Source organism: Marmota flaviventris, chromosome 11 (genome assembly GCF_047511675.1).
Source record: "Marmota flaviventris isolate mMarFla1 chromosome 11, mMarFla1.hap1, whole genome shotgun sequence".
Taxonomy (NCBI): domain Eukaryota; kingdom Metazoa; phylum Chordata; class Mammalia; order Rodentia; family Sciuridae; genus Marmota; species Marmota flaviventris.
The window spans coordinates 48,666,675-48,692,465 of NC_092508.1; the positions used below are offsets into that span (position 1 = coordinate 48,666,675).

At 33.9% G+C, this 25,791-nt stretch overlaps 1 protein-coding gene across 1 annotated transcript in view; it reads right to left on the minus strand.

Annotated features, from left to right (window-relative positions):
* Nucleotides 1–420: 420 nt before the first annotated feature.
* Nucleotides 421–25,791, minus strand: part of Znf804a (zinc finger protein 804A) — a 296,273-nt gene continuing 270,902 nt past the window's right edge. The window contains exons 3-4 of the mRNA XM_027943981.2: nt 5,817–5,947; nt 421–3,661 (exon numbers count right to left, since the gene is read on the minus strand). Coding sequence (XP_027799782.2) covers nt 421–3,661; nt 5,817–5,947 — 3,372 coding nt within the window. The remainder of the gene's footprint in view (nt 3,662–5,816; nt 5,948–25,791) is intronic.

The window sequence follows — 25,791 nt, forward strand, 5'->3', positions numbered from 1 at the left end:
CTGAATTTACAGTTTCAAGGAACATGGTACAAAACATAGTGCCATCAGCTTTGTCTAAACGTTAAATAGGTGCAAATACACAAAGATTAGAAATAAAAACTGGAGAGCATACTTTATAACATAAATTACAGTACTATAAATATATTTTATGTACATTATACATACTCTTAAGACATCATTTTAATATACAGCATATATTGTATTGATTTTCAAACTATTCAGTGCTTTAATAATGTTATATATCAGAAACTTAAGAATTTATTTGCATCATTACACTTACAGTAAATGAATTGAAATCAATAAGGCCATATTTTGGCCAGGTTTTTTTCATCAGTTATACATCCAATTATTCATTGAGATGAATTCCCACGCATATAGCCATGGTTTTAATGTATTTTCTTTTCCTGTTTATGGTAATGACTAGAAGAGGGGCTGCAGAGGGATGACAGCTGGGTGTGGGGAAAGCAGTGAAGGAAAGAGCGCATGAGGCAAAGGCGGGAAAGCCAGATGGCTAGGATGAAGAACTGAAGCTGGAATGATTGGCATCTGAGGAGGAGCAACAAAAGTTGGCTGGTTCCCAGGACAAAGCCTGGGTCCTACTGTTCCTACTGAGATCTGAGGTATAGATGTTCTGGCGAGAGCTGGGACTTGGGAAAGAAACTGTTGATGTGGTTGAAGCACTTTAAAGGTTCCTGCAGCTGCTGCGGCAGCGGCAGCTGCAGCAGCTGCAGCATGCTGCTGCAAAACAGTGTGATGGATTGTGGTTACAGAGGTAGAACATAAGGGCTGCTGCAAAGGCAAAGGCTGCAGAGGTGTGCTTGGGGGAGGGAGAGGAGCTGGAGGAAAAGTAAATTTGACCTTGTTGGCCAGCATGTTTGGCTGTATAATGTGCTGGTAGACCTCACACGGTAGATTTTTGAATTTGTCATGGTTTTCTAGTGGGATCAATAATGCTTGTTCTGGTAAAGCTAATGGAGCCAGGATTTGCTCTGTTGTTACAAAGGTATGACCATTGACATGTGCTTCCTTGAATGGTAGTGGTGGTTGTGTGTTAAGTATTCCTGAATTATAACACAGCCACTCTGTTGATGCCTCATTCATTTTTCCTTGTGGAAGGGCCTCAGCCAATTCATAATGACAAAGGTATGATTTAGGCTGTGACTGTCTAAAGTTCCTTTCGATATTAGGCACCTTGAAAGGAATTTGCTTTTCATTAATATTTGTAGTCTCACTTCTTTCTTTGTGTTCAGGCAAAGCATTGCCAATTGCTTCTTTTGTTGGGGCACTATCTACATAGACAGATGTGGTAGGAGCATTGGAAACCCCTGACAGTTCAATAGAAGTGGCCTCTGCTACTAACTGGTCAGTTTCATCATTGGTTTCAGAAGGCAAGAGATTGCTAGGATGCAAAATCAATTTGTTTGTTCCTTGGTCTGGTTGTTCTGAGTTCCTTTCAATATTTGCAACTTCTTGTGGTTTTATTTCTTCATTTTTCCCCTCACTCATTATCCCATCTGGATGACTTAAAGAAGAGCTCCTTTTCATGGAATAATCTGTATTTTCTTTGATTTCCAAAGGTTCACCTCCAGTGTATAATCTGCTTCTTTTTCTCCTTCTTTTCTTTTTAGGCTTACAGGGAGCAATTGAAGCTCTTGCTGGCTTCAAAAATTCTTCTGGTAAATAATTCTGTCGATTTAAACTTTCATCTGAAGAATAACAGTACGAATGTTGTCTACGTTTTCGATGGAATCTTTCTGATTCATTCATGAGAGAATTGTAACCTCTCTTAACAGGCTGATTCTGACTCACGCACTCTGTGTTTTTCTGAAGAGCTATGCATCTGTGGTCCTGACTACAGCTTGACAGTCTGGATTTCCAACAGCAGTAAGTTCTGGAGTATGTTAAATTATGCTTCCCAGAATATATCATTGTTGGATGTGATTGTCCTTTTAAAAGTATTGTGTTCTTTTTGCAATGGTTTTTAGAACTGATGGTATCACTGTTACTATATTCGATATTCCAGGTTTTACACATTTCTTCATTTTCATTTAAGTATATAGATGATGACTTAGGCTTTTTTTCAGGTAACTTATGTGAGTCTAATAATTGCCCTGCAGCTAAATACTGTCTTTCTGAAATTGGTTCCAGTGGATTTTTCCTAGTTCTATCAGGATAACTATATTCCATTTCCATTTTGCAGTGACTTTCTGATTCTTTGGTTTTCTGCCCATGATGATGCTGACATAACTTTCTCCTTTTTTTCTTTCTTTTACTTTTATGGAACCAATGTTCATGAGTGTCTTTCAACCGTATTTTATTGCATTTCTCATTCATAGTGTCATGCTTTATTTGATTTCTAGTAAAATGATATTTTTCTGTTTTCCTTGTCCCACAGGAAATATTTTTAGACATTTGACCCATATTCTCATGTTTTCCAGACTCACAACTATTGGGAAGAGTATCATCAGCTAAAAGAGGAGTAACTTGTGTGTATTCAGTTTTGCTGTCACCAATTTCACAATCTGTGATTTCTGTAAGTGATGTATCCTTGCAATCAGAAACTGATCTCTTGCAAAAGTCTTCTCCCTTCTGCTGAGAAGAAAGGTCATTTAAGGTTACCTTATTCTTATCTAGATTATTTTTTAATTTGGTGGACTTAAAGTCAAAACAGAGAGGATTGCAGCTATAAGAAATCGATGGCTCAGTATTTGTGTAAACCAGCATTTCTGATGGCCACTGAAGAACTGTTGATCCACGTTTGTTGAGTACAGGTACAAAGGGCTCACATGGTCTCTTATATAGATCTACTTTTTTATGTAAGATTGTATTACCCTCTTCAGTATTTGAAGGGTCCAGTATCTCAGAGCCATTTTTATTTTCAATTTCAATAGAGGGTGAATCATTATCCTTAATGTTTTCTTCTGTAATAGCTTGCACAGATATACAATCCTTAGACATTTCGAAAACTGTGGATTGATTTCCTAACAACTCAGAATTATTGTCACTCACAGGTATGCCTTCATTAATACTAACATCTTCAAGTGATATTTGATCTGTTAATGGAACTGAATTTTGGCAATCATCTGCATTGGAAGTAAAAGGGAGTTGAAGCTGGCAAAATGAAGGTAATAATAATGTGTCTTTTTCATTAGAAACTTCTTTCATCTCTTGAGTTTGAGCAATTTCTTTCTCAGTGCTCATTGCCTCTGGTGGATGAAAAGAGTTAGCTTTTTCCCCAGAACTCAAAAGCGCATCTGTTGGTGAAGATAGTTGAAGATGACAAGTGCTGGGGACAAATCTACTTTTTCTGCTAAATTCTTTCTCCACAGAGGCATCATCATTGTATTCAGAGAAGGCTGCAGCCGAGGACTCCAGCTTTACAGATGCTTTCTTTGGAAATGCAAAAGAGAAGCCGATTTTGTGTCTGTGAATTCCCTGGACTTGATCCCCAACTTGATTATTTTTTGCTGTATAATTATTTGTGCTTTCTGGATCTGCAGCAACAGTGGTAACATCTTTAGTATTTTCTTCATTGTGGATCAAAGTATATTTGAAATCTTGCTGGTTGTTAGCTGAATCCACAACTCTTTGAGCAATTTCATTACAGTTTTCTTTCACAGTAACAGTTGTTGACTTGAACATGGGGCCACTTCCAGGAGCACTACAAAAAGAAACCAAATGTACGTTAAATAGGACACTTCGAAGGAAAAACACTCAGACTCTTAAATCTTAGAAATGTCATTAAAATATATATAATTTTATTTTTAAATTATTGCAAGAATTATTTTCATATGCTGCAATTGCTTTCCACACTGTCACACTAGCTCTTAGCTATTGGTTATTGTTTGGGATAACTAGGAAATATGTCTTATAAACTCTTACAGTAAAAAGAGCAATGTCTCAGACACTCCTGTGCTCTCAGAGCATTGCTTCTTGTCCAAGATTTTCCACCTCCACATCCTATTCAGTGACATTTTGGAGTGTTACAAAATTCCTTAAAGTAAAATTATTTTTAATTCACAAATAGTTGAATTTATTGATGTTATATAGTTGACTTTATTGATGTTTTATGAAAAATATGAAAGAAATTGAAAAATCACAAAATCATGACCTTAGAAATGCTGAGAATTTGATTTAACAATTCAGTTCAACAGCATTCACTCAGAACCTACCATGGTCCAAGTGGTTTGCTGTCATGCAAAGATATCTAAGAAATATTACTGTCTTAAAGATAGCTTGTCGCTAGGCTCAATATTAAAATTATCATGAAATTGTAAGTTACATCATAGTATACAGTAATGCAGGACAAAAGACCACTTTTTAAAGATGTGAATTGTATTTATTTGGCATTACAGTATGCCATAAATAGTGAACATTGATTTTAAAAAATCTATGTGGTCAGCACATAAATATTAGAAATCCTTCCATCTTGTGCAGAATCTTCCTGGCTATTTTAAAAATTTAGTTTTTTGGAAGTTATAAATGACCAAACATTTTTATTGGGATATTTTCTGTAATTACCAATATAATGTACTCTTCCTTATCTGCTACTAAGTAACAGCAGTAGCAGCTTCTATTTGCACATCTTTAGAAGCACAGAGTTAATGATAAAATTATGCCTGTTTGCAAATATTACTTCTAGAACATTAAATCACATAAGTTCCATGGTTCTCTATAATATTTACTTCAAATGTTATAATTTTCCATTTATCCTCTCATAGATTAAAAACATATATCTGGTTAGTATATGTATATGTATATATATATATATATATACATACATATGCACATATATATACATGTGTGTATGTGTATTAATAAATATATATTAGTAAAAGCTATCTGGTTAACTTATGATATATATGTATATATATTTTGGTAAAAAGCACATATTTGGTTAGTGTGTGTGTGTGTGTGTGTGTATATATATATATATAACTAATATATACATGTGCCCATGTATATAGGATTCATATAGGATTCTAAATATGTTCAAATTTTATTTTAATGATTTTTTTCCAAATTCTGGCATGCCTAAAAATGTTCTGGTACATCAGCAAATTTCATAACACTATTCAGTATAAAATACATTTGTTATAAAATAACTTTGTTATAGACAGTAACAAGAGAAGTTTTATTTATCAGGAGGGGAAAAAAGCACACTTTTAAAAGTGGTCTTCTTTTAATAACATTGCCCTGGCTGGGATTGTGAGGTCTATATAATGATACTTTTGACATCTTATAGTTGTTCACTGTGAGAAGCAGGCCAAAGTTTAAGAGTTGCAAACTTCTAACAGTCCAGTTATAGTTTATTCACAGTGAAACTAATTTTGATCTGCTTTTGATGTGCAGAGCATCTTCCTGACCTTTTTTTTAAAATGTCAAAGAAAATTTCAAATAAAAGTTCTCCAAAATTTTGTTTAAAAAATAAGATCCTCCTAAAACTCCCTTTGCAAAAAAGGTCATAGACAGTCACTTACTCTCTTCTTCAATCAAATGTTTTGAATTTCACCAAGAAATAGGATAGCTTTCAATCCAGATAGCTTAAATTGCAACATAATATGAATCTACTTTTTTATAAACTAAAATTATAGTAACTTTGGCATTTTTATCAAAATGTGCATTAAACAGGTGTTTGCATAAAATTCAAATTCAAATGACTGTTTACAGCCTACAGAAGTCCATGACAACATGTGTGTTTTATTCTGGGTACAGAAATAAATAGATTATGCCCTTTATTTCTAACTCCCCCAAGTTTTTTTGGTTTTTTTTTTGGTCATGTTTTAAGAAAACTTCACATTTCATTTCATACGCACCATACAGTTTCCTTTCTTAGCTCGGCCAGCTTGTGCAGACGTTGGAGTGCCTTTTCCTGTTTTCTTTCATCTTTTCTGGATTTAGATGCTACATTTCGAGCAAATTCCCTTTGTTTCAGTTCTTTGAGTCTCTATTAAAAAAATGGAAATGATTAATAGTATTTGAGTCTATGGCAATTTTAAAGTTCTAGTGCTGTTGGAATTTCCCAATGTAACATTTTTTTACCTCATCAAAGGAAAACAATAATCATCACAACCCATTTAAAAAAAAATATTTTCTTCCACCTTGGCTTGTGAAAGTGTACAAGCTTATTGCTACATTACAACAAAAAGTATATCTATAGCTTAGGTAAATTTGAAATGTAATTTTCTTCTCTTCATATTGATTATTGTTTGCTAAGTTTCTCTGCCAAATTTAGATGAAGCATTTTATAGTCTTACAAACTCTTAAGTTTCATACAACTTCAATTCACTGTATATTTCAATTATATATAATACAATCCCTTATATTTTGATGTGCTCTCTACTAAAAAGTCATCTGGTCCTTCTCATATTTTCTAAGAGTGAATGTCTTATATTAGTTCATAAGGCAAATTATGATATGATATAAACGAGTACCTTCTCTCAAATATCAGACACATTTCCCAAATAACTCAAGACCTTGGAAGAAAATTAATATTGTTTTCTAAGGGTTCTTGTTCCCTTGGGCAGTGTTCTTCATCTATATTAAAGGAGCTTATTTTCTTTGTTGAATGTTAGAAAAAGAGCATACAGAGTTGAACACAGTTGATAGACAGACATATATGTAGTATGATTTAAGGGAAATCAAAGTGGTCTTCCACCCCAAATATTTTCACTATGATCTTTCATGGAGATGATGTACAGTTTTTTAAAATTATTAAAGGAGTATTTTCCCCTGATGTTTTATGTTGCTATGTTAATTGTGATATGTCAGTCTAAGACCAGCATTCTAAGAAAATTAAAAAATACACTTGTCACATTTTGATGAAATTATGAATACAGTTTTAATAAATGTCTTGTACATATACACTGATGTGTATCAGGGACTTAGAAAAATGCCAAATATATAAAAATGCCTATTAAATAAATATTTTTTATTAAGTGAATTTATTATATCCTTGAAATTAGGAATTTTCTATTAATCTTAAGAAAAATTTAGTCATTCTGATTAAATAACATTAGACTCCTGGTGATCCTGGATTATAACTGGATTCTGACTGTACCACTTACATTGAGCATAAACACAACTTCAGTTTCAAATAATTTCTAATATTTAAATTTATAGAAGATACATGTGTATATATATTTAAGTATCTATTATTTATCTACATCTGTGTGATTATTGTTGAATTATTTTTAATTATACAAAGTTAATTTTGAGACTTTACATTCATTTACACTGACACATCAGTACAAAAGGAGATTTTGCAAAGTAGAATTTGACAAAGGATAAACCATGTCATAAAAGTATAAATTGAACAAATATGTCATATAAAGTAGAACATTGATATCATTATATCAATGTGACTAATAAAACTAGCTACAACTTTATAATGTACATAAATTATTTTTATCTTAAAACCAGATCTGGATTTAAAGCATAATAACTCAAGAAAAGTTTACTTCTCAGTTTTAAGAATTTATAGTTTTGGTCATTTATATTTGTTTAAAACTTTAAATAGACTCAATAAACAATTATTGAGCACTAGCAACAGTTACTCTGTTAAATGTTTAGGATTTTTTAAATAATATTTTTATGATCATAGAATATGTCTTTAAAAGTACCTGAGGGCAAGTGTGTGAATGTGTTTATGTATACGATGCAGAAATAAGAAGAGATCATACCCTGAAAATGTTAGCAATCCCTTTTTGGGATATTCTTACAGTGTTACTGTGCCTAAAAACAGACAGGCATGTCCTAAAAATAACAAGGAGGGCTACTAAGGAAAGGTGATGCCTGAGTTCTGTCTTGAACAATTCGCAGCAATAGCCTGAGGAAGAAAGGTTAGACATTGGAGATGGAAGGGTATTACCAGGAAAAATAAACTGTTTTGTACAAACAGAAACAAGAACATGCATTTTCTAAAACATATCTATGTAGGGAAACATGGCTAGAGTGGAGTATATGTGCAGAAGTGATAAGAATGGATAAATAATTGTCTAGTCAAATCATGGGAGATTTATTTGTTATATGTTTCTATTATATTTCCTTTACTGAGAAATACTCTCTGTCATTGCATGAAATGTGCTAAGTGGCACAGAGTCAAAAAGTTGCAATACTAATGGAAGAGTGAATCAACAAAGAATCTTTTATAAAATAGTATTTTATTGGGAAGCTGCAAGCAACAAACAAGGAAGGTAGACTTTAGAGTTTTTAATAAAAGTTAATTTCATATATATATATATATATATATATATATATATATACACACATATATATACATGTATATATATACACACACATATATACATGTATAATAAATAAGATACACGTAATAATAGAATGTTAAAATTAGTGGGTTTACATTTTATTAATAAAAGTAAAATGTTTCTAACGAAAAGCAAAGCTTCCATTCTGAAGCAATTATAGGAAGTGCCAAGACTTTTATGAATTACTCTTTCAAATTAATCACTGTGATTTGAATTAATCTAGTTGCATTGACACAGTGATGACTATCAGGGTGCCATTTTGAAATGTCAATACTGTAATCTTAGCATTAGTATGATTGGCTTATAGACATAACTGAGGCCTCTGCCCAAATGCTGATTTTGAAAATGGTGTGTGTTTAAAGTGTTCCTGTGTCAGGATTGCAGAGCTTGTCCAGAAGTGCAGAGCTACATCCACTTGATACTGCTAATCTTTATCATATCTAGACACATACTTCTCTGAACTTGACACTTCTTGATATTAGAATTAACCAGCTCATGTGACATTTTGGTAATATTCAATTGCAGAGCTTACAGACCTGAACAAACAATTTGGAGAGTGTTATGGTCATAATTTGCCAGCGTTGATATACTTTCATATAAGTTTTTATAGCAAAACCAAAATTCAAATCATATTTTATATAGAGATTAATTCTGAAGTACACATAATAGAAACTAAATAAATTCTTTTAAGAATTCAAAATGGAAATAGTATAATTTAAGTTTCATGCAAATAAATACACAAGACAATACCCATGAGGTTTATGGAGTGAGGTCTATGGAATACCAATATTTCAAAAAGTTCCCCAGCAATTTATTGAAAATAACTCAAAAGAAATTCTTAGTGATATATATCAAGACAGGAATCTCAGTTAAGTAGAATTTTAAAATAAGAAAAATTATTAAAAAGAAATCATGTGAAGAAATAGTCTAAGTATCCTACTCCAAAACAAAGTGTAATGAACCATGACATATAATTTAATATATGTATTGTAAATATTCAATGAGAAAATGGCAAAGCATAGTAGATCAATATTCTTTGATATGATATCTTCTCAGAGGGCCTACTCTACTTTTTCCCTGAGTTACTAGGATTGGTTCTTTTTTAAATTTTTTTTTTATAATTTTTTTTTTTTTTAGAGATAGAGAAAATTTTTTAATATTTATTTTTTAGTTTTCGGCAGACACAACATATTTGTTTGTATGTGGTGCTGAGGTTCCAACCCAGGCCGCACACATGCCAGGTGAGCGCGCTACCGCTTGAGCCACATCCCCAGCCCCATGATGGGTTCTTTAGAGAGCCTAAGGTCACCAGAGCAACACAGGATGTCAACATTAGTCCTCAAATATGTTCTCAGCAAACCCAGGAAGTGGAAGTGTTGTAAAGATCCTGGTTTCAGGGTAGCAGATAAAGTTGAGAGACTGGCCAAAATGTTATTCAATGCGAGGAGAAAGAGTGAAGGTGAGCAGTAGCATAGATTCCAACCAACAAACGAGAAAACATAAAACTTTATGTTAGATCACCAGTTTGTGCTTAAACAATCAAGTCAACCATGTTGTGTTAAAACCACAAACTAAACTTCCATAAACATTCTTGTATTTATACTTTTTAACCCTGCCCGGTCACAAGACAGGTTCCTACAAGTAAAAATTCTGGGATAAAATATGTGCATGTTCTGTTTTTGAAACTTGTATTGTTTTCCAAACCGTTGCCCATAATTTTACACCATTTTTACATTCCTCCTAACATATGGAAGTCTATGTATCATCCCCAAACCTGAGAAACAACTCTCATTTTTCTTAAGTGCTATATTGTTAACTTCTTGCCTATAATTCCTGTGTTTAATGGGGACACTAAAAATATCTTCTGTATTTCTTCATTTAGAATCAATATTGCTCCTTAAAATGGATTATGCACTATTGTATACATTACTTTGTTTTATTCTGAAAATAAATATGTAGGTAGACAAAGCTTATATTATGTTCCTCAGTTTTTTTTTTTTTTTTTGTCACTATATCCAAAATAACTTGATAAAGACAACTTACAGGAGAAAATATTTATTTGGGGGTCATGGTTTCAGAGGATTCAGTCCATGGTCAGCTGGCTGTAAGGCAGAATCATGGTGGAAGGGTATGGCGGAGGAAAGGTGCTCAGCTCATGGCATCCAGAAAACAGAGAAAAAGAGAAACAGAAAAAAAAAAAAAAGTCCAGGGACAGACACAGTCCCCAAGGTAACTTCCCTAGTGATCTACTTCCCCCAGCCACTCATCAACCTGTAGTTTCTACCAGCTTCCAATGTTTCATTCAAATTATTAATCCATCAAAAAGATCAATCCACTGAAGAGATCAGAACCCTTGTGATCCAATCTTCTCACCTTTGAACATGGCTGAATTGACTAACACATGAGCTTTGGGGGGATACTCAGATCCAAAACATAACAGTACTCTTATTTAGAATTGAGAAAATTGAAGGCAAGCAAAGTTGTCCAGAGTCATTGTAAGTGGTAGAGTCACATTGGAATTGGGATGTCCTGAATCATGCCCTTGATCTTCTATATTTACTCTGCTATATGTTATTCAAGCTGCCTGCAGCTCTGAATGGTTTGTGTGTGATGCATGTATTCATTTACCCTTCATTGAGTGGCCTCCATTTATTTGTCAAGTGCTATGCTAGCACGGTTGCTGTGACAAAGATGAAAAAATGTTCTGCTCTTTTTCATGATAGTTTCATCATAGTTGACAGAGAGAGAGATAAAAACCACATAAATATGTTAGTTGAATGAATCATAATGAAAAGTGATGTGGACAAAGTTAAGCAGAGACAGCCACTAGGAACTCAGTAAGGGAAGAGACAGCATTTTCAAATATAGTGATTGAAAAAGGTGTATTTTTTTGTTGTTGTTTTGTTTTGGGGTTTTTTTGTGTGTATGTGTAACAAATTAGCACAAATTCATTATCTTAAAATAATCCACATTTATTTTCTGTGGGTTAGTATGTCTATCCTTTGATCAATAAAGGTTTTGGCCTATATTTTTATCTAAAAACTTGTCAAGGAAAAAAAAAATCCTAGAGTTTCTGACAGAAACTGCCTACTGACCACCATTCAGGGACACTCAGCAACTAGAGGCTGCCAACAGTCTCTTGCTTAAGGAACTTTTCACAAGCTCTTACACCGGAACAGAGGCTTCAAAGTCAGCAGGAAGAGCTCCTTTCCCATTTTGTTAAGATGAACTCATAAAATATTGTATATAAAGCAACATAGTCAATGGTGAGACCGTCTCTTACTTTTCCATATTTTATCTAGTTAGTAACAAGTCATGAGTTTTGTTTATACTCAAGAGAAGCAGTTTACATTTAAAAGACAAGGCACACTGGAAATCCGCTTTGGATATTTTCACCAGTGGAGATCACATTGCGATGGGAAAATGTGAGCAAAAATTTGTAGGAGGTAAGGAATGAACTATCATGATATTTCAAGGAAAAAGAGAGGGAAAAGGGGGGGAGAAGAGGGGAGGGAGGGAGGAAGGGAAGGAGAGAGAGAAAAAAAGAAAGAAAGAAAGAAAGAAAGAAAGAAAGAAAGAGAGAGAGAGAGAGGGGGGGGGGGAGGGAGGGAGAGGGAGGGAGGGAGGGAGAGAGGGAGGGAGGGAAAATAAAACCTCCAGAGATAATAACCAGGGCAAAAGTAATATGAATTGCAGGCCATTTATTTTTGATCACTGCTCCTGGTGGTTTTATGCCTAGTTGGTTGCATTGATGCTCCAGAGACGCTAGTTTATAAAGGGTGGAGAAAGAAGAGTTATCCAAATTACAACACTGGGCAGGTGACAGTTGACAGAGGGAGGGGAAACATGGACATAGTTTATAGATGGTTCTAGAAGAGATGCAAGCACTGTCTAAGGGTGCTACAACTCCTTTATAGGACATCCCTGAAGGACAATGGAGGTGAATCCTCCCAATGGGTGGAATCTCAAACAGTGAATCTGATTATTCATTTCTCCTGAAATGAGAAATAGCCAGATATGAAATTATACATCAATTCATGAGCCAAGACCAACATGCTAGGTGGCTAGTAGGTGTCAGGGACTAGAAGGAAATTTTCCTTCAAAGAATAGCCTGACAGCCCCCTGGGAGACATCCTGCAGCTACCTATCTCCCTGGAACTTCCTGCGGTTATCAGGATCATCAGACACCCTGCAGCTGGCAGTTTTACCACCCACATCCAGCAATTGCTGATTAGAGAGCTTCCCCATCCCCAGCATATAACCCCTGTGTGAACAATAAAAGTTTGCAGCTTGATCAGAACTCCTGTCTTGCTGTCATCTCTCGTGTCTCTTGTCCCTTCATTCCTCTCCACCTAGGTTCGCTGCCCACGTTGATGTGTCCTGCCGGACTGGACAAGTAGGGACCCAGAAGGAACATGATTGAAACGTTGGTGAAAAGGAGGGCTGAGTATGTGCACTGACTTCTCTGAGAAAGAAATTTATACATATTTATGTCCTATCTGAGTGTTCCTCAAAGGATGACCTCAGATGAGAAGATTTTAACAATCAAAGGAAAAGGAGACTGTTCTATGGAGCCAGGTCAGTCTCCTTCTCCAGTCACACATGTCATTGCCTAATGGGCTTCTGGATAAAGTAGTCACAGTCGTAGAGATAGAGGTTATGCAGGAGCTCAGCAACATGGACTTCCACTCACCAAAGCTGATCTGACTCCATCACTGCTGAGTGTGCCCTTGGCCAGCAGCAGAGACCACCACTAATCATGTAGCTCCATGGGATGATCAATCAGCTACCTGGCAGCAGATAGATTGCTTTGAACTAGTTTCTATCATGGAAGGAGTAATATTATGTTTTTCCTGGAGTAGACATTTACTCTGGGTATGAATTTGCACTCACTGTCCACAATGCTGCTCAATAACCTACCATCCACATTTAACAGAATGCTTTATGCGAAATTGTGATATTCCACTTAGAATTTCCCTGATCAAAGAACTCATTTCATAGTAAATAATGCTCAGCATTGAGCCCAGACTCATTGGATTCTTGGGTCTTGCCATGTTTCCCATCATCCTGAAGTAGTTAATTTGATAGAGAGCAGAACAGTGTTTTGAAAATGCAGGACAGCTCCGGCTACATGGCGATACCTTTCAGGATTGCAGCAAAATTCTCCAAAAGGCTGTAGATGCTGTGAATCAGTGGCCAATCTATGGTGCTACGAATTCCATAGCTGGGACTCATGGTTCAAGAGATCAGTTTGTGGGTGAACCTGAGAGTGGCACCACTCCCTATTACTCCTAGTGATCAACTAGTAAAATCCATGCTCTCTATCCCACACTCTATTCTCTGCTGGCCTAGAGCTCTTGATTTCAAAAGGAGAAATACTCTCCAAGGAGACTTATTAATGATCCCAATGAATGAGAAGTTAAGAATGTACCTGGTCACTTTGTCCCCTCCTGCCTCTGAATTGATAGACAAACGAGGGAATCACTGTGCTGGATGTAGATACTGGTTCTGATTTCCAAGAGACATTGGCTTGTTACCCCACAACAGAAGGAGGAGAAGTATATGTGAAACACAGGTGACCTCTGAGGGCATCTCTTCGTATTTACTTCAATCTGTGATTGAAGTAAAGGAAAACTACAACTCTATTCAGGCAGGACTAATAATGGCCCAGTTCTTTTAGGACAAAGGTTCAGGTCACTTCATCTAATACAGAGCTGTGACCAGCTGAGGTACATTCGGAGGGAAAAAGAAATGGATAGTGGAGGAAGGATGTTACAAATATCAGCTTTGTGTAGTCTATGGATAAAGAGGGCAAACTCTGTGGGTATGTGTGTGTGTGGGTGTGTTTGTATGTGTGTGCCTGTATCTATCTATATCTACTGTATCTATGTCACTTTTATATATTTTATCCTCTTTTTTTTCTTTTCCCATTATCATAAAGGATTATTGAATAATATAAGTGTTTTGTTATTGCTAATTTTGCATGATAATATTTAAGTTACATGATATTAAAGACAAGAATGAACATCACCTGATACCTTTGCCTACTATTCTGAGGAAAGGCTTAATGTGTTTTCTGTTGTACATAAGGTAATGTGCCATGTTAGGCAGTGTCACCTTATTACTATGTTTCTTCAGCAATGAAGTATAGTTTAAGGGGATGCATATAGGTGCCAAGTTAACAAAGGTAGACTTGTGATGGTTCATTTTATGTGTCACCTTGAGAAGACCATGGGATCCAGAAAGTCAAATGCTAAATTTTGTTGTGAAGGTATTTTTTAGATGAGGCTAACAATGAAATGACTTTGAGGAAAGTTGATAGAGTACTTGTAATAATGTTTGTGAGCCTCTTTCAATCAATTGAAAGGTGTAAGAGAAAACAGCAAGATCCTCTGAAAAAGGAAGAACTTGTATCTCTAGACAACCTTCAGATTTCCGCCCTGAGTATGTACCTGACACCCTCTCCTGCAGATTCTGAACTTGTCAGCCCCTACAAGTGTGCACAGCAATTCCTTAAACTAACTCTCTCTCTCTCTCTCTCTCTCTCTCTCTCTCTCTCCCTCTCATACACACATATATCCTAATGATTTTGTTTCTCTGGAGAACCCTAATAGAAGATGAGTACTCCACTCATGATGTTTGCAACTAACACTATAAGTTCCTATCATATTATTAATTATATTGTTCTATTTCATTAACAAAATTCCTTTTGTGAGGACAAAAAGGCACTGAATTAAAGTAATAAAAGTCCTAGCCTCCCTTGTAAATAAAAGTGGATAAGTCACACAGTCCCCACTAATAGAATTGTAAACAGATGTCTCTGAAGTAGATATCCCTTTAAAAATATCTCACGAGAAGAAAAACTTTCTGATTTTTTTTTAAACATGATATCCTGTTCCTTCCATGTATAATTGTAAGTCTAGACAGGTAGCAGATAATGGAATGCTATTAGTTTGAAGAGGCCAAGGTGCTAATACAGAAAAATAAAAATGTTCACAGTCCATAATAGCATCATTGAATTACAGCACCAGCCTTGAGCTAATTATTTATATAGTTTGAAAACAAAAGAGACTTTGAGATTTCTCTTATTTATAGTTGAAAATACTCTTAATTTATATATCTGGTTAGTAGACATATCCCTGGATAATTTTCTACATATTAAGAGACCTCTGTCTTCTCAGATAATATTGAAAGTTCCTTCCTATACTTAACACTCTAAGAAAAATGTTTCCAATGCCATCTTTTAAAATGAAGTTAATTGGTATCAAAATAAAATATATTTAGAGTAATAAGAATTATATTGTGTGTTTCCTATTATAAGTAACTATATTAATTTTTGTTTTAATTCTTCTAATAGTTTCATATTTTGTACTTAATACATTATCCACTATTAATGTTATCCACTATGAGTATAATATTCATTATGATTGTTTCCTCAAATATAAAACTCCCTTTCAATCCTAGAGAGTTTTTTCTATCAAGAACTATTTTCATTGGCTCTTGAAAAATCTAAGTATGCTTTTTACCTTATAGAGGAATAATACCCTCAAAATATTACAACTCAATCACCACCTCCATTTCCTGAATCAATTTAGCTCTCTTTGAAAGAGCCTCTGCAGAGTGTTCTATTAGAATGTTAGCAAATATACTTCTTCAAAGAAGGTTAAAATATTCTAGTGGATGTTATCACATTTCAAGGTGTAATTTCCTTCTAGTCATTATTTAATCAATGGCATTATGCTGAGTGATCCTGTAGAAGACTCTTTTTTTTTTTTTTCAAAAGTTCTTCTCCTATTACTATCACGGATGGATATGTATCATTTGGACTTTTCTCCTGCCGGCTTTAAAAGCATCTAATCTCTTAATGGCATATCATATCTGAACAATATCTTTCCCCAAGGCCTCTCATTCTTTAGATTCCATTAACTCAAGGTTCCTTTTGTGGACAAAACCCTCATTCTCGTTCTAATATAAAAGTTTTTGCAATCAGTATGTGTTATGTATAAAACTGATTTTCCGACCATTGAGTTCATTTTCTTAAGTGCTGGATCAGAAGTGTCTTGTGCATTGTAAGTGCTCATGAATGCTTGTCAAATTGAATTGGCACAGGATGGCAGTGATTAACTTCTTTTTACAATAGGAGGCTTTGAAAATTTGCTAACAAAAATCTGAATAAGATCTTCAGCAGTATAGGGAGAGCAATGGAAACTTGATTGTAAGAGATATTGACACTATTATTTTAGAAATGTCTGAGCAACTTGAATGGGCAGAAATTGAAGAATGGTTGAATCACAGCTAACTTTATAAGGATACGCTATCATTATTACAAATAATGTTAAAAGTTGCCAAATATTTGTGATATGTTTGGATTCTGCTATTATTTTTAAAAGAATATGCCAATATTTTTACAATATAATAAAAAGTATCTTCATTTATATTAATAGTATTAAAATGATGGAAAATATGCAAGTTGCTAATCCTTTTTCTCTCTGTAAGAAAAATCTGAATATTTTACTTTTATTTTCCCTTATATAACATTTTCCATTTTTCTCTTACTATTATGTTTTAATTGGATAAGAATTCTTAAATTTAACTTTGAAATATAAGAATGTGATGTATTTTAAAACTGAAGCAACAATTACTCTTATGTGAAATCTTCAAACATATATATTTGTCTTAATAAGTAACTAGATTGTTCCAAAGATTTCCAAGAACTTTGAACATTCACAAGTAAGTCAATATGTTCAATAAAATGGATAAAATTGATCTGGCAAATTTTTTATGTATTTTATTTTAAGAGTGTGAAATATACCTGAATTGGTTAACATTTTTATTATTTCTTTAGTATAAAGGGAAAATAATATATTTTTCCTGTAGAAATACTGGTATGTGGGAAATATACTATATAAATTTAAATCTATTTTTATTTTTTCGACTCTTAAAATAATTTGTACAGTTATAATTTATTAAAGACATTGTGAGTAAACTATTATCAGATGTTTTGTCATCTATAGAGGAATTTTCACCCTGTATAAAATAAGAGCTCTGTTTCTTAAATTTATAATAAAGGCGAAATACCAACTCTATAACAGAAAACTTTAATTATCATTACAAATAACTTCAAATTGCATTTGGACTGGGAAGAATGTGAAGAATTTATTAATTTTTGGTAGGCAGTGATAAGTGAGACTTGAGAAAACTAGGATTATTACTTGGCCAGGACCTCAGAGTCTTTTACAAGATATTTGGTTCTTATTTGTGAGATGGGGCTTCTGAGACATAAAGACTACCACATCCATTCATGTGATCACATCTCTCTGTAATCAAATTATAACTGGAATGTTAAAAACCCAGAACTGCTATGGGAAAACAAAAATTCTTGCTAGATAGGATGTGAGATGTTTGCTTATATTCTTCTAAGATAATCTAATGTTGAGTAATCATTCAAAAATGCATGCATGACAGAATGGCCCATGCCAAAGAAAGCTGTGTCCTCTGGGCACTGAAATGAGAGCAGTGCTTGCTTGGTTATCATGCTAACCTTTATACAATAGCTATTTCAAATTCTGTCTCACAGCTTTTGAGGAAACAGATATTCTGACACAGGCTGCCACAGAGATGGAACTCAAAGGTGATGCTTGAACATTTGGGATAAAATTAGCCTGAGGTGTCTAAAGGTAGGGAAAACATGTACTATGATTTCAATGTGTCTCCCCAAAAACATTCATTGGAATTTTAATTCCCACTACAACAGTGTTGGAAAACAGACACTAATCAGAGGTGTTTAGGTTATGAGGGCAAACTGAATAGATAAATGTTATTGTAATGGGCATGAATTTGTTAACTCAGAGGTGGCTCTGTAATAAAGCTGGGAGTTTGTCCCCCTTCTATCTTATCTCTCATCTTCTCTATACACTTCTACCATGGGGCAAAGCAGCAAGAAAAGCTTTTGTCAAGTGTCAGCTCCTGGAATTTGGACTTCCCAGGTCTCCAGAACTGTAGGCAATATGTTTTTGTTTATTATAAATTACCTAGGCTGTGATGTTCTTTTATAGTAGACAAAATGGCGTCTGAATCCATGATTCTAGAACAGAATCTTGACCACAATTACAGATGGTCTGAGGAAGCTGTAGAGGGATACACTGTTGGAAACAAATTCGCCTTAAGAGTGAAGTTGAACCTCTTTTCAAATGTTTAGAAATTATTATTCAGTGACATCAGTGAAAATTATGAAGTGGAATTTCCAAAGGCCTGTACGGCACCTCCACAGAAACATGCCTTTGTATTTGCATGCATGGGTACACACACACACACACACACACACACACATACACACAAACAAAGAACACACACACACAAACTCCCAATACACCCACATACACACACACCAAACACAATAGGATAGCTTTATGGGATATTAATTCTCCCTTGTTCCAGTGCCAGACCTGGAAAATGAATACCAACCCAAAATACTCTACTTAAAAATACTATCTTTTGAAAATAAAGGAAAATTTGGATAGTTCATATAAACAAAGCCAGGAGATTTGTTTCAAGTAAACTAACCTATGAGAAATGCTACAGGAAGCCCTTAAGACTGAAATTAAAGGACACAGGGTGTAATGTGAAGTCATACAAAGAAAAAAAGTACAGTGGTAAAGAGAAGTGCACAGGTAAATATAAAATCAAAATAATGGCATTTCTTTTGCAACTCCTCTATGACGCCTATGTAATTTGAAAACAAATATATAAACCAAAATTATAAAACTTCTAATGTACATGTGATACATAAATTATAATTTATAGTGATAACTTCATAAACAGGGAGGTGTAAACCCGTGCCAGAGCAGCTTTTTAAAATAAAACTAAAGGATATTTGCAAAAGAATGCTATTAGAACACCTACCTCATACTGTCAAGAAAACTCAGATAAAAATAGATTGAAAGACTAAAACTAAGAGCTCAATCTATAAAACTCTCAGAGGAAATCATAGGCCTAGAATTTCATGACCTCAGATATAGCAATGTTTCTGAGCCCAGAACACTAAAGTCTGAAAGAAAAGAAAAAATACAGGTAAATGGGACTTCATCAAAATTAAGAAATTTTGTGCATCAAAGGACATCACCAAATTAAATGAAAATACAACCAAGATAATGGAAGAATTGTTTGCAAATAATATAATTTAAAGAAAATGTTCTGAATATATAAACAAAACACAAACAATCAAATTTTTTTTAAATTTGGAAAAAGACTTGAACAACTATTTTTCTAAAAAGTTATGCAAGTGGTGAAAAAATAGAGTAAACCTGCTCAGCATAATTAGTAATTAAGTAAATGTAAATTAAAGCCACAAGTGAATACCATTTCAAACTCACTATGATGCCTAAAATTTAAAAATATAGGGCAATAAATGTTGGCAATAATATGGAGAAATTGAAATTTTTTAAACTTTTTAAATTGGTGCATTATATTTACACAAAATAGTGGAATTTATCGTACATATCTGTACATACACACAAATATAATTATATGATTTGGTCACTTTCATTCCCCAGTACTCCTCTTTTCTCTCCTTTCCTCTCTTCCCCAGTCTCTTTAATGTACTGGTCTCCCTTCTGTTTTCATGAGATTCCCCCATACCAATTTTTTGAATGGCTTTTAATTACTTTTGGAAATGTACAATAGTATAGAAATTATTGAAAATATTTTGGAAGGTCCTCAAAATTTAAACATAGAATTGCCATATGACCCAGCAATTCTATTCCTATATTTGTACCAAAACTGTTTGAAAAATAGATATTCAAACAAACATTTGTACACAAATGACCAGAGCAGTACCACTTTCCATAGACAAAGTGTGGAAACAAACCAAATCCCTATTAATAATGAAGAAACAAAACTATGGTATATTTAAACACTTGGCTATTATTCATAAGGACATAAAAAGCAGTGTATATTGTAATATAACTCAAAAATATTATACTGTGGGACACAAGCTAGATACAAAAGATTGCATATTGTACAATTCAATTTATATGAAATTGTCACGACAGAGAGAAGATTAGTAGTCTCTTGGGACTGAGGGTAAGAAAATGGGGAGTGACTATTGAAAAATCCAAGTTATTTCTGGGGTAATTAAAAGTTTTGTAAGTTGATAAAAATGTTGGTTATACCATGTTATATGTACTAGGTGCCACTGAATTGTACACTTGATTATGGTTAATTTTATGTTATAAGAAGAAAATGCATTAATTTTTCTCACATTTTCTAATATAATTATGATTTTATATAAGTATTATTAATTAGTTAATCAAAATGAATAAATATGATTTCAAGACCATCAAACAAAATTTCCAGTGGGGAGAATACAGAATTAAAGGAGGAAAAGCATGTGAAAAAGCAAAAAAAAAAAATCAGAATACAAAACAAAAACAACAACAATAACCTTTTAAATCTTTTTTTTTTTTACTTACCAATTCGTTTATTTGTATCTCATCTTTGCAGAAACATTAGCATTAAAACTACTATGTTGTTTTCTCTCTTTCTTTTTAAATAAAGAGACATTTTACATTGCAGAAAATTGGTTTGACCTGAACAATTGCCAAGGTCATATAGTTTCTCTGTGTAGTCCCATCTAGTAATAAGCTAAGGCTAAATTACATGCTCTTCAATTTCTTGGAGAGGAAAAGGCTCATGAACAGTGCCATTTACTGTACCTGAGGCTAAGATAATATCTAATCTACTAACAACACAGCTTTCATAGGGGCTTCAGAAGACTGCTAGGAATTCCAGACATATTTAAAAATCTATATTTACTGCCACTTTTCCTCATGAAAATGTAGGATATCTCCAGAAGGCTGAGATGTTTAGCATTTAACTGTAAATGATACTGCCCCAGATAAAATTGAAATTGGGGATATATCCAGAAAATGGCCTCAATTCTGCAACCTATATCCAAGATGATATATTATTCATCTTAGCTTTCCCTATAAACTTATGTCTCTAAAATTGAATCTATTTAAAAAAGAATTTTTAATGGTATTATGGAAAACTTATGTGTTTGGGAATATTTCAAGAGATAAAATTTGATCCCACCATTTTCTGTGTTTGTGATCCATAGTAATCCTTTCTCCATCCATAAAATGGGCAAGAAAATACCTGTGTAAAGCAAATACACTACCCACTCACTCAGTAAATTTAGTATGCTGAGGTGGAGTGACTTTATCTTCTTAACCTTTACAAAAACTCTGATGAAAATATTCTTCAGTCATGTTGCATAATTGCTTGAAGAAATAGATATCAATAATATTTTGAATTAAAGCAGCTTAAGTATGAATACATATCTCTGTTCATTATTATTTACATATATTAGTTGTCCAAATTAATAGGCTTCACTGTGACATTTACATATATGCATAGATCATGCCTGTTTACCTTTGTTTCTGCTCTATTTTCTCTTCCCTTTCCCCCACTTCTACCTAGAACCCCTTCTCCTTTCTAAATAATCACTCTTTTACATTCAAGTGTGTGAGTGTGAATGTGTGTGTTTCTTTTTAGTTTCCATATGTGAAAGAATACACATAGTACTTGTCCATGTCTGGCTTCTTAAGCTCAACATGAGGCCCTTCTTTTCATACAAATGACAAGATTTCATTCTTCTTTATGACTGATATTCCATTGAATGTGTATGATTTATCCTTTCATTTGTTAAAAGGTACCTCAGCTGGTTCTACATATTAGGTAGCATGAATTGTGCTGCAATAATAATGGTATGAATTTCTTTTTTTGTATGCTGATTTCATTTCCACTGGATATATGCTTAGGGTGGTATGGCTAAATTATATAGTATTTTAATTTTTAGGTTTTTTAAAAGAGTATCTTCATACTCTTTTTCATAGTGTCTGTAATAATTCTCTCCACATCTTTCATAGTGGCTATAAATACGTACCATATCTTTGCCAGTATTTGTTATTCTTTTAAAAATATCTATCTATCTATCTATCTATCTATCTATCTATCTATGTATCTATCTACCTACCTACCTATCTATCTATCTATTTAGATGGACACAATACCTTTATTTTATGAATCTTTATGTAGTACTGAGGATGGAACCAAGGGCTTCACAATGTGAGATGAGTGCTCCACTGCTGAGCCATAGCCCCAGCCCTGTTATTCTTTTTATAACAGGCATTCTGATGGAAGTGAGATGGAATCTCCCTGCAGTTTTTTGATTTATAGTTCTCTGATGACTAAGGTACAAGCATTTTCATTTATTGGTCGTTTGTAGATTTTTTTAGATCTGGTGAGAATATTTACTCATATTTTGATTTGATTATTTATTTTTGATGCTGTTTTTTGATTTATTCATTTAACTGTAAATGATATCGAGCCTCTGTCAGATGAATATTTGGTAAAGACATTTTCCAGTTCTACAGGTCATCTCTTCACTCTGCTGATTGTTTCCTTTGTCGCACAAAAGCTTTTAAATTTGATATAACCCCATTCATTAGTTCTCACATTTGTTTCCCGAGCTCTTAGAGTCCTATTTAGGAAATCATGGCCTAGCCCAATATCTTGAGATGTTTCCTGTATGTTTTCTTTTAGAAGTTTTTATGCTTCAGATTTTGTATTAATATTTTTCATCCATTTGGAGCTGATGTTTATACAGGTGAGAGATAGGGACCTAGTTTCAGTCTTATACAGATAAAACCAGGGGAGGAAAAGTCTGTCTTTGGTCCAATGTATATTTTTGATACCTTATTAGGAATCATTTGGTTGTAGATAATTGAATTTTCTTTTGTGTGTTCTTTCTCATTCTATTAGTGGGCATTTCTGTTTTTATGCTAATAATACGCTGGTTTTGCTACTTTGGCTTTGTAGTATGTTTTGAAATCAGATGTTGTGATCCTTCAACATTGATCGTTTTGATCATGATTCCTTTGTTTATTCAGAGTCTTTAGTGTTTCAGTATGCATTTTAGAAGGGTTACTTTTTTTCTACTTTTGGGAATAATGTCTTTGGAATTTTGATGTTTAGATTGCTTTTGTTAGTATATATTAACATTAACAACATTAATTTTCCAAATTCATAAATCCATCTTGTAATGTGTTCTTCAATTATTTTCTTTCATATTTTTATTTTATAATGAGGTCTTTCACCTGCTTTGTTAGAGTTTTTCCTGGGTTTTGCCTTGTTTTCATTCTTCTGTATTGTTTTGTTCTTTTTGTTTGGTTTTGTTTTTTCTTATTTTGTTTTTGAGGCACTGTGAATGAGGTAATTTCTGTCTTATCATGTATGAGTGTGTAGAAAAGTTACTGATTTTTGTATATTGATATTGTTTTCTGCTACTTTGCTAATTTTTTTTTTTTTATCAAATCACAGAATCTTTTCATGGAGCCTCTAGTGTTTTCTAAGTATAGAATTATGTTATCAGCAATCAGGGATAATTTGACTTCCTCTTTTCTTACTTGCATTCCTTTTATATCTTTTTCTTGCCTCATTGATATGGCTAAAATTTTTAGTACTCTATTGAATATTGAGAATGGACACCCATTTCTTGCTCCTGGTATTAAGAAGAGATACTTTCAGTTTTCCACATTTATTCATTGACTTTGGGCTGGTTATCATACCCTTTATTATGTTGAAGTATAATTCTTTTTTAAAAAATTTTTTAGCTGTAAATGCACATAATACCTTTATTTTATTTACTTATTTTTATGTGGTGCTGAGGATCAAACCCAGTGCCTCACATGTGCCAGGTAAGTACTCTACCACTGAGCTACAACCCCAATCCTGAAGTATGATCCTTATATACCTAATTCATTCAGCGTTTTATCATGAAGAGCTGTTGAATTTCATCAAAGTGTTTTTGTTCTGCATCTGTTAAGATAATCATGTGATTCTTATCCTCAATTCTGTTTATATGATGAATTCTCCACTCTTTTGCATATATTGAACCATTCTTGTGTCCCTAGAAGAAAACCAACTTCATTATGGTGTTCGTTTTTTAATGTGATGCTGAATTCAATTTCCAAGTATTTTATTGAAGATTTCTGTATCTATATTCATTAGATGTATTAATCTATAGCTAACTTACTCTCTCTCTCTCTCTCTCTCTCTCTCTCTCTCTCTCTCTCTTTCTTATGTGGCCTCATCAGGTTATGCAAGCAGCGTAACACTGGCTTTGTAGAATGAGTTTAAATGGGTTGATTTATAGAAAACAGTTTAGGGAGCATTAATGTTTGTTATTTTTTAAAAGTCTGCTAAAATTTAGTAGTGAATCCATCTAGACCTAGGTATTTGTTTGTTGACAGATTTTTTATTACTCAATCTCTTTACTTGCTATTGATTTGTTGATGGGCCTGAAGATTTTATCCTCGGTTTAGTTACTGGTATAGTGCAGTTGTGTCATGTGAATAGGCAGGGGTTAAGGCCACAGTTCCCTCTCTGTGCCATATACTTCTGGACTATTCAGCAATGTATGGCTAATGCAGTATGGGTACACTTGATGGCTGAGGTCCCTGGTAGGTGAATTACCCACAAGAGTTATACTATTTATTTTTAATGTTGCTATGGGGGTCACAATCCAGGAGCAAACCTTTAGTCAACCCCCCAACTGTGCTTAATTGAGAACATGTTATTGGCTGGGGCCTTTTGTAACCCTGATTCTTTAAGTTGAATTATCCACAAAGAATCACAAAGGACTACATTGCAGTTGGAGCAAGGTGCACCTTCTCTCAGCTGGCTGGGAATGGAGCCCTTCAGCATAGCACCTGCCCAATGTGAGTGAGGTGCCAGGCTCAGCTCTCATTGCAACAAAGAAAAAAGGTCAAACAAGAAACAAGAAAAAATAAATAAATAAAAACTAAGTAAAACAACAACAGCGTTGATATGATCAACAACAGAAAAAAAGGATTAAAAAAAGTAAAATAGTAATAAAAACTAAAAACATTTTTGAAAATAAAAGAATATAGCAAGAGAAAGCATAAAAAATTAGAGAAGAAATGAGGTCCAAAAAAGGAATGGTGAAGAAAAGCAATAAAGCAGGAAAAAGCCAAAAGCACAAGAGAATAGTTAAATATTAAAGAGAAGAAAATAAAGAGAAAGAAACACAAAATGGCAAAAATATTAATAAATATTAAAACTTCCTCCTTGCTGTGAGGCTTCAATGACTGGGCAAGAGTGGATATTTCAAACCTATGCCTATCAAAGCTTCTCTCCATGTCTTCTTAGTCTGTACATTCCCTGGACACACCAAAGGCTGGGGTCATTTACCATCCTCTTTTTGTTGTTGTTGTTGTTGTGTTCTTCAGGTCACTAGCAGGAGTGATTTGTGGCTGGAGTAGAGTAGAATACCTTTTAGCCTCTTTGCATGGTAGAATGAGCTTGGGCAGAATGCAGAACACACTGATAAATATTCTTCCTGGAGCTATTTGGGCTGCATACTGCAAGAACATCGTAGACATTGATATCACAGGAAGTCAGCAAGCTGGGGCAAAATGCAGGTGTCCCGAAATATTCTCTG